We start from the raw sequence: 10029 nt of genomic DNA, 5'->3' as shown, positions 1-10029 counted from the left end.
CAGGATCCTTGGTGTCACGGTTATTATTGAGCCGCCAAAGGCCCCTGTATGGTGAAAATTGATCAGTCTATCGCCTATAGTGATGGACTATCATGTTAAAAAGAACAAACCCTTTTTAGGAATAAGTATGAGTTTAGTAACACTTAGGTAGGTACTATTTAACATTTCACATGTACTTACATTGGTACCTGCATACCTATATAGGTAGGTCGTACCGTACCTAATTTTAAATTCGAGACACATCGGAAAGTAGGTAAGTAGGTACCTATTTAGGTATATTCCTCATTTTGTAGGAAACCGTGAATGGAAAAAAATACTTAGATTTTCTGAAACTAATTACGTTATCTATCACTATCAAAAGTATTTAGAAACTTAACAAAGGGCAGACCCTTAGGTGAATCAGAATTCACCACTTGTTGATAAATAAATTATTTGATAGCTAGGGCTGTTAATTGGCTAATGCTGATGCTGTAATAGGTACCTAAGTACTTGAAAATGCGTGACTGCAAGTAGTAGAGCGAAGTGAAAGAAACTAACTAAGAAGACAGATCCCACTTATATCCCACCGCTGGGCAAAGGCCTTGGATGTCTATTATAAATCGACTGACTGAGGTTCTGCCTACCCCGATAGAGACTATGGGCTTGAGTTTTATATTTACGCAATGTGTGTCAAGTACATGGATCTATAACTAACTGCAAGCAAGTTGTGAATTCCCGCCTAAACCTACATCAAAAACTTAAAAAAAGTTCGTTTATTTTTTAAACTTGTTTATCATTATGTGGAAAGCAAATGGAAAGGGAAACGCAAAGCCGTGCAGCAATCGTCTTAATGTTATTATTGTAGGCCTTCATTTAAATGGATTCAAGTATAATAAATATAATATATTCTATCTATAATATACGTTGAAATATATAGATATTTGAATTATTTTTATAGTACAAATATGTAGTCTAAAAAATCTTTTATCCACGCCAGAAAATAAACGTTTTGACAATTTAAAAGAAACAATGTCAATTTGGCGTTTCGCATTTTGCCCGGAGGGTTGTTTGTTGTCTTCTTTAATTTTTAGGGCATATTTATTGAGAAAACGCTTGTTTTATGTGGATATGCTTATCATGTGGTTGTAGTATCCATCAGTAACGTGTGACTTGAAGAAATATGTCTAACACGGCCTCGTCGAGTAATAAAAATCATTCGAAAAAGTCGAACAGCACCCGGGACCGCGACAAAAACAAGTCTGTTACTTCTGAATCTGGAGGCTCTAGCCAGTGTGATACTCCTCCCTTGACTGAAAAGGCAAGTATTAAAGTTCCATTTACATATAACTGAACTACCACTTCGCCATTGACCATGAAAAGCTGTCCTAATGATAACTTTGACAGTTTTTATGAGTTACATTAAATTACTACTGTAATAATAACGTGGTATTTTATTTGGGTTGTTTTCAGCCTCTTTAGAATTGCAATAATCATTTCCTATAACTTAAACACATACTTGATTTGGGAATGGTGAATTCAAAGGTTCACAATCAAAGCATTTTAAATTCTATGTAGGTATATTTATTAATTGTAATACTAAACACCAATAGTTTATTATTAACACTTATTTTTTGTTTAAAAATCTGTGACATATATGCCTTCCAGAAGATTCTATTCTATATTTGAAATGATCTGTCAACAGGATGGAGGTTCATCACAGGGTAAATTTGCGGGCATTGGCCCAGACTCAGTGCAGTGCATGGCGGAGCAGGTCGGTGCCGAGATCAATGCTGAAGCGGCCACTAACTTAGCTGAGGATGTCAGTTACAAACTCCGGCAGATGATTTCTGTGAGTTAAAAAAATATTATAATAATTATAGACATAAGAGTTAATAATAATAATAAAAAAAATAAAAAAGCAGTCTTGATTTAAAATAATTACTTACTAAGTCATATCTTAGGGAGAATTTTTATGTTTAAAGATATACTGCTAAGTTTCTCTGGAATTGATACCATTATTTTTGATCAGAAATAGTTTATGTACCTATTTTAATTACACATGTTATGAACCAGAGAAATGTGCTTTATTTATATGCTTAACATTGACACATTTAATCTCTTGTGACTTATAAGATTCAAAAAGTATTAGCAGTGTTGCTATCAGGTAAATAAGTAACAATGCTGGTTATAGGATCATAATATAAGAAAACTCAATACTAGTCCAAACTAAATGGAAATAATCCAACTTTTGAATTTTTTCAGACAATTGCCCTACACAGTGAGATGATGAAAAAGTCTCGAGTGGACGGGTCGGACGTTAACACGGCTCTCATGTTGGCTGACACCAGTCCTGTTGTGGGTGCTTGTGCTGCTACATATGCTCCTATTGGGGACGAGAAACTTTGCTGTCAAGTTGTAAGTACAGCCTTATCTTTAATAATAATAAAGTACAGCCTTATTGTTTAATATTATTAGACAGTTCATTTTCCATATATACAAAGGGGTTCCCCTTTACGCTATGTTAGTTGTCATAAAACATATTTTATTTTGTTGAGCTTTACAAATCAAATCTGGTTGAATTCTTGAGATTACATTAGATCAATAGTCTCATGTAGATAACAAGTATATATATGTTAAAAAGAATGTGGTATTTGACAATACACACAATGAAATATGGTGCATTCTGCACGGCATAATGATTCTTAGGCTGTGACTGTTCCTTTGCTCTTTGATTGTACATACTTAATTAATTTTTATACATAGAAAGAAATGGTGCATTTAAAAAACAATTATTGTAGTGAATCATCGAATGTGTTGTTTCAAATAAGCTATTTAATTTGTAGGAGAGTCTTCTAAATGTGGCGGACTTCGCGCTAATACCTCAAAGTTACGTGTTCTCCACACTGCCCACCGTCTCTGTAGAATGGATCACTGATGAAAAGAGTCTCAATAACAACAGTAATATTAGTGTCAACTTGCAGAATTACTACACTAAAGTTGCTAGAGGTAAGTATTTCCTGTGTGTGCAATAAAGTCCTTAATATGTTATGTATTTTCTCTTTCATTTAAGTGCTCTATATATATATCGTTTTTTTAATAATCAATTAAATTATTTTGTAGATTAGGTAAAAGTGCAAAAAATAGTATTTCTAATTGGATTTTATTTTATTATATTAATTTCCGGGTTATCCCAGTCTAGCTGCCTAATAAGGTCTGGCTTTATCCTCGTTACTACACGCTCGCAAGTCACATTATAATACCTTCTGATACTTGTTTCCAGCTATATTAAACCTTAGGAAAAAACCAAAAGAGATAGCAGTAGAAGACTTGACAACCAACACACGGATTGGGCCCATATTCCCCAACCTCTTCAACTTAGCAGTATTAGTACTCAATGATGACAACTTGAATGCTCTCAACGTTCCAGCGAAGAAACCTCTACAGTCAAACGTCTTGGACATGGTTGACGCACTTTGTTCAAATCCTTGCAGCTTAGACACAAATATTCAGCAACAGGTTAGTCATATTACGTACTAATATGAAATCCGTCAAATTGATTTTGATAGAGCATGCGTCTTATATTAATTAGTTTCTAAAATTAGTGTGTAAAATATGAGGGAGTAAAAAAATTTATATGTGGGAAATGTGGAAGGGAGCAAAAACAAAAAAACATCTTAAATTTACATAATTTATTTATTTTTACCACTAAATTTTGCAGATAACACGAAAAACACTTAATAATATTATTTAAATATTCTAAAACAGTTTTTCACGCGCACCCACGTCGTCGTTCCTTTTTACACTCTCCATTCCTTTAAAACACAAAAGTAAAAAAAAATGTTTTTTTTTTCAGTTTCAACGGTTGTTTCCAGTGATGGTCTCAAATATACTTGGTAATGGTTCACTCGCTGATAAAATGGTCACTATACTGACTAAAATAACGAGGACATGGCCATCTTTTATAGCAATAGGTAAGATATCAAGTATCATAAGGAAAACAGAGGATCCACTTTGTAACATATTGAGCTAATAGTATGGGATTTAAGCAATTTCACATTCTATTACTATGATGCGTTGTTATGAAAACTTTCAATTGGTCGTCTACTAGATTCAAGATAAATCATGAAATTCTCATTACTAAATAAAGACAGATTTAACTAAAGCTAACGAAAAACATTTCTTTTTCTATTTAACTTATTTATGATTTTAATCAAAAGAAACATAATAATAAGTCCGCCATTTCACGTTTTTCTGTGACGTCACAATGTGCTTTTTCATATAAATTTAATGTTTTGCCGTTTAGTAAAAAGGACCTGTTTTGACTAGTTGGAAACTAGCCTATTAGATAGTTAAACATTTTTAAGTTTGGCCAACAGTCTGCATGATATTGTGTGAAGTTTCAGAGTTCTTAGAATAACTGTCATTACTTATTTTCCGTTTTTGAGTCTGGTGTGTTGCATCAAACCATAGGGCAAAAACATTTCGTGAATAAAAAAAAAATATACATGTGTGGGAAATGTAAACTTGAATTAAACTATTGTATTTCGATTTCAGGAAAAGGAATACTCTTCGACTACTTATCACAAGGCACGAAAGAAAGGCTGACTGCGCCAATGATCAAATGCGTCCTCGCGTTAGGACGACAGGCGTTGGTGGAATGTTTGGGCGAACATTTGGACCATTTGGACGAATGCATACACATGAACAGGAGTAGACTGCAGACGGATCTCAGAGAAGCAATCATTGTGAGTGTTGGTCATTGGTTAAAATTATATGAAGATTTTATTATTTTATTGATTGGTTTTCCGTCTTCTACTATCGTGTGGATTATGAGGTGGATTACCAACCCCATTAACCGTGGTGTCAGGGTTATTATTGAGCCGCTGTAGGCCCCTCACATAACTCATGCAACGACTACGTTTAGTTACGTTACGTTGTAGTTTTCCTCCAACGACTTCGTTGGCGTAGATTTCGGTATTCAATAAAAGCTTCTTTAAAAGTGCTCTAATTTCGTCCTTAGAAAATTCTTTACGTCTAAACCTGGATTGCGATCTACACGTAAGTACTGTACAATTTTGGCGTAGTTTCGGTATGGTCCACATTTGTCAACGTATATTCCTATACAATAATCTATAACTATAACCGGCGAGGCATTTTCTTACATGATTTTCCTTGTATACAAAGTATATTATTGCCTTACAATATTCGTCTTAAGACCTAGTATTAAAAGTGCATGGAAGTTGTCTTTACTAGTGTTCTGCCCATACCAATAGGGATCGCAGTCATGATTTATATTAACTATTTGTCAAGTATCGTTACAAGGTTCACTAGTTTCTCTATTGATTTATATTAATTATAGTTCTCTGTATTTTTATTACCTATATTTAATATTCCACAGTAGACTATTAAAAGTGAAATATTGTCTTTTATCATAATAAATATAGTACTAAACAAATAAAACGATAATAATTATAATAAATATTGATAATTATATAAAGCGCGTTTTATAGTTTAATTTAAATATAAGATTCAGAATTCTGCATTATAAATGCAAGAGAAGTTTTTATTTGTTATTCCCGAAGTATTTATATCTTTTAAGAACATATTTATATAGATGTACCTATCTTTTTGATGATAAACTTTAATTATAATTATTTTTTTGGTGATCATTTAATATAAAGAAAAATCGTATCTATTAAAAGTAGGATGGAGAATGTTGCCCCGACAAGAGCGTGGCTCTTAAATTAGTGATGATCATTAAAATATTCTCATAGAATAATACATATTTTTTGTTCAGGATGCGTCGACGAGTCTCCTTCGCTCCGAGCCCACGACCCACCTGGAAGATTACGTGATGACGGATTACACCCTGTATGAGATACTCGGCGACTCCATCATGCCAAGACGGACTATATTCCCTTATAAAGGTAACAAACGCGTTTTTTTTTTTTTTTTTTTTTATTTATTTATTTTAACATAAAAAACATCAAATAAACCAGCCAATTTACTAATAAATATTATAATAAACTGCCTATATACGTCCCACTGCTGGGCACAGGCCTCCCGTCAACCAACCGGAGGGGGTAATAAATATTATATAAGAAATGTAATTGTTTTTATAGTCTATAGTAAGCTGTAAACATGGATATTTACCGGGCTGACTGACAATGAACAATTGGAAACTGCTGAAATAATTTTATTATAACTCATTCTGACAAAACTCTGCTTGAGCTTTTTATAAGTAGGTATAAGTACAAATATATGTTAACAGATAAATAATTATTCTAAATTAAATAAAAAAATTGGAGCAGGGATCCCTATGAAAATCAGTCTCATAATTATTCAAGATTTTTTTTTATTTGGTTTTGCGAACTTACTATATTTTATCTTCTAGAACCAGTCTCAAACGAAGAATCCACCGCAGAGAAGACAAATGATGAAGATTTTTCCTACCTCCCACTCCGACCAGTCATGCGGCGGCCTAAACTACGTCTTGTGCCAACTAACAATAAACCTTATATCAAGATTCCTAAGGACGCGTTCTTCGAGCCGACTAAGTTCAAGTTAGACCGGTCCATCAGTATAAGAATAAAAAATTGTAGGTCTAAAGACATACCAGTGCGCAGGAAGCCAGTGTACAGTGTTACTAGTCAGTCAAATGTGGTGGCAGCAAGTGGACTCTTGAATAGATTTAGGTATAGACTAAGCAAAACAAGTGCATTTCCAATATTTGGAGCGCTTACCTTATAAGTAAATGCTAAGCGAATTAAAATATTTATTACATTTCATTTTCTTGTTTACTTCTACTACCCAAGACCTGGGCGGTTAAAAATGCCACATCGAAACAATTCATATAGAAAAGCAATATAGCAATTTGACATTTGCGTATATAAAAGTAAGTGCTCAATGCGAAGAAATGTCAAATAGCAATATTCCTTTTTAGATGAATTGCTTCGATGTGGCCTTTTTAACCACTCAATTCGCCGAAAAGAATGAAAAAAAAAAATTACCGAGAAAATTGTTAATAAAACATTTTCCCTCTTATAGACGTCTAATGTCAAGTATGGTTACAAGTTGTACCTATTATATTAGGTAGGTACATCATTAGACTTCGATATCAAGAGGGAAAATGTTCTACTATTAGTAGACTATGACTAGTCGTTATTATCAAAATCTGCGTGTGTGACTGTCTCAATTTGCACTTCTCTAAGCCGGCGAGCATGCATGAAATGTTTGATGAGAGTGGAGGAAGAGAAAGTGGTGTGTCAGGATCGTAGTAAGTGGAATTCTGTGATCTCTGCCTACCCCAATAGGAAAAAGGCGTGATCGTATGTATGTATGCTGAATTTGAATTAGCAATTTTTGTTTGAAGATAAATACGTCGAAATGACTTTGTACTTTTGATAATTTTCTACTGAAAAACTAACCATACTGGTGTGCCCGCAGCTAATCCACACCTGCACTATTTATCTACGTATATTAATGTTATGCGTATGAAACCATTGATGAATGTGGAGGAAGCAAGAGAAGTGTGTCAGGATCAAAGCAAATGAAATTCTATAGTCTCTGCTTACCCCAGTGGGAAATAGGCGTGAGTTTATGTATGTATTTATGTATTAATGTTACAATACAATACAATACAAATACACTTTATTGCACCAAAATAAAAAGAAATAATTACAAAAAGTCAAATGTTTACTCTGGCTAAAGTTCTGATACTTAAAGAAAAAAGACAAATGCCATATTAATTAATTCCAAGTCAAAAAATTCAAAAATATTTACTTTTCAAAATTGGCTTATAAAGTTAGCGCTTTTTGAACGTTAAAAATTAAATTACATATTGGCCCCGATTCCTGCAGACACCGCCTAATTTTATTTTAGGTTATATCCGTCATTTTCGTATCCGTCGAAAAGGAAAGGGACGGATGATTCACAGCTCTTAATTTTAGGAAGAATGAGTAAATTAATGTGTCGGGTTATTGACTGACGTAAAATTTTTAGACGGTTGGTTTAGATTTGTGCTTAAAATTGACGTGTGTTCCATAAATTTTATGCTTGTCGATTACCCGTCCCTTTCCTTTTCGGCGGATAAGAAAAGGACAGATATAACTTAAAATAAAATTAGATGGTATTTACAGGAATTAGCACCATTATGTAATTAGCTGTAAAACTACTACCACGTCGGAATCTGTAACGCTGAGGGAAAGACATGGCCAGAAAACCTCCCAGCACAGGGACCAAGTTATTTTTCTAACGACTTTTGGACATTTGGTATGTTCCTTGTGTTCTATCTAGTAGGTACTTGTCTAACTAGATATTGTTGTTATATTGCTGTTTTTACGGCCTGTCTGTAAGTTCAAGGTGACGCTTTATTTTTCTCGCGTCTTAATTTGTCTGCGTTATCTGGGCCAGCCAGGTAGGTATAGCAGGGTAGCTAGGTACCTATAGAGTGGATGTTTACAGCGGTGTCGGGTTGTGTCGGCGCCGGCACCTGCGCGACGCGACGACGCGACGCCTGTCGTGCTCACAACCAAGTGTATCTAATAGGTAGAATATGACCTATTTATAAATGTGTCCATCAAATGCTGTTGGTAGGTACATAGGTTACATACGCTAAGTTAATGCACGCCTATTTTTCTCCGGGTTAAGCAGAAACTATGGAATTCGATTTACTTCCACATTCCTGCCCCCGATTCCTGCAGACACCGCCTAATTTTATTTAAAGTTATATCCGTCATTTTCATATCCGTCGAAAAGGAAAGGGACGGATGATTCACAGCTCTTAATTTTAGGAAGAATGAGTGAATGAATGAATAACCCGGGTGAATCAAAAGGTACGTCGCTGGTATGCAATCTGTTGACGTGCTGTCTACTTAACTGTGTCGGGTTATTGACGGATGTAAAATTTTTAGACGGTTGGTTTAGATTTGTGCTTAAAATTGACGTGTGTTCCATAAATTTTATGCTTGTCGATTACCCGTCCCTTTCCTTTTCGGCGGATAAGAAAATGACAGATATAACTTAAAATAAAATTAGATGGTATTTACAGGAATTAGCACCATCCATCAATCTTTTCATAAGCGCGTGCCTTTCAGAGTAACATAATGTACTAAGCTCACGGCTATATCTCAATCGGGGTAGTCAGAGATACATCGCAAGATGAGTACCTGATGTACTAAGTACGTACACCTTCCTCAGCGAGCTTTCTGTTAGGCCAACTTGATAGGTGGTAACCAGTATTGCTGTTTATAACGGTCAAGCCAACTTGTGTTAGTGAAAACGTGAACTATGGTAGAAAATGACCTATTTATAAATGTACCCGTAAAATGCTGCTGTCAGATACATAGTAGTTTATATACATACATGAACTCACGCCTATTTTCCACCGGGGTAAGCAGATCGATCATCCTTTTTCTTACTTCTACATTAATCAATCGTTTCATACACGCACGCTGCGGTTCGGAGTAGATCGTACTAAACCATTTTTAAGTACATCCCCAGGTTTAAGTATGTAGGTATATAGTACCTATTATCACTAGAGTTGCTGTAGTTCAAGGGGTCCTAGATATAAATTTTCTGGTGAGTACTTCACGGTTATTAACAGTATCAAGAGTCGCGAGTTCTTCGGGCGCTTGAGAACTGGCAAATAAAATGTTTATGGAATAAAAAAAATAACATGTTTATGGAATACGATGTTCGTGCGTCACCTAACAGGGTCCACATAATACCAGCGTCGTGGTTCACGCCGCGACTTGTGCTGAGTGAGGCCCTTTTATCTCAGGACGTCCACCACCACCTTATGGTCATTTCGACAAACATCCGTCTTGCTTTTTTGTAATTGTTTTAGTGGAAATTTGATATGATGTTGTTGACTTTTTTTTGTGTGTGGCGTCCTTTTATAATAAACCTTTTCTATTCTATTCTATTCTATTTAAATACACGAATGGTACTCGTACCTACCTATTACCTACTACCTAAGGCTACTAGCCTAAACATCTCCACCAATTCGTAATGGTAGGAGCAGCGTGTTGGTGTCTGCTCTTCCCTCTT

At 34.9% G+C, this 10029-nt stretch overlaps 1 protein-coding gene across 1 annotated transcript; it reads left to right on the top strand.

Annotated features, from left to right (window-relative positions):
- The first annotated feature begins 1031 nt into the window (after nt 1–1031).
- LOC126368027 (uncharacterized) lies at nt 1032–6767 on the top strand. Its single transcript, XM_050011878.1, has 9 exons — nt 1032–1297; nt 1682–1828; nt 2242–2394; nt 2823–2985; nt 3260–3495; nt 3833–3950; nt 4534–4724; nt 5777–5906; nt 6374–6767. The coding sequence occupies exons 1-9, from the start codon at nt 1160–1162 to the stop codon at nt 6727–6729; spliced, it is 1632 nt and encodes a 543-aa protein (XP_049867835.1). The 5' UTR covers nt 1032–1159; the 3' UTR covers nt 6730–6767.
- Nucleotides 6768–10029: the final 3262 nt, after the last annotated feature.

Source organism: Pectinophora gossypiella, chromosome 7, assembly GCF_024362695.1.
Source record: "Pectinophora gossypiella chromosome 7, ilPecGoss1.1, whole genome shotgun sequence".
NCBI lineage: Eukaryota > Metazoa > Arthropoda > Insecta > Lepidoptera > Gelechiidae > Pectinophora > Pectinophora gossypiella.
This window is presented reverse-complemented; position numbering and strand designations above follow the sequence as displayed.

Bases quoted from the DNA above. Each gene is read 5' to 3' on its own strand.
- LOC126368027 (XM_050011878.1), top strand. From the start codon at position 1,160: ATGTCTAACACGGCCTCGTCGAGTAATAAAAATCATTCGAAAAAGTCG. The intron at 2,986-3,259 runs GTAAGTATTTCC...ACTTGTTTCCAG, and splicing joins CTACACTAAAGTTGCTAGAG to CTATATTAAACCTTAGGAAA. The intron at 3,951-4,533 runs GTAAGATATCAA...TTTCGATTTCAG, and splicing joins GCCATCTTTTATAGCAATAG to GAAAAGGAATACTCTTCGAC.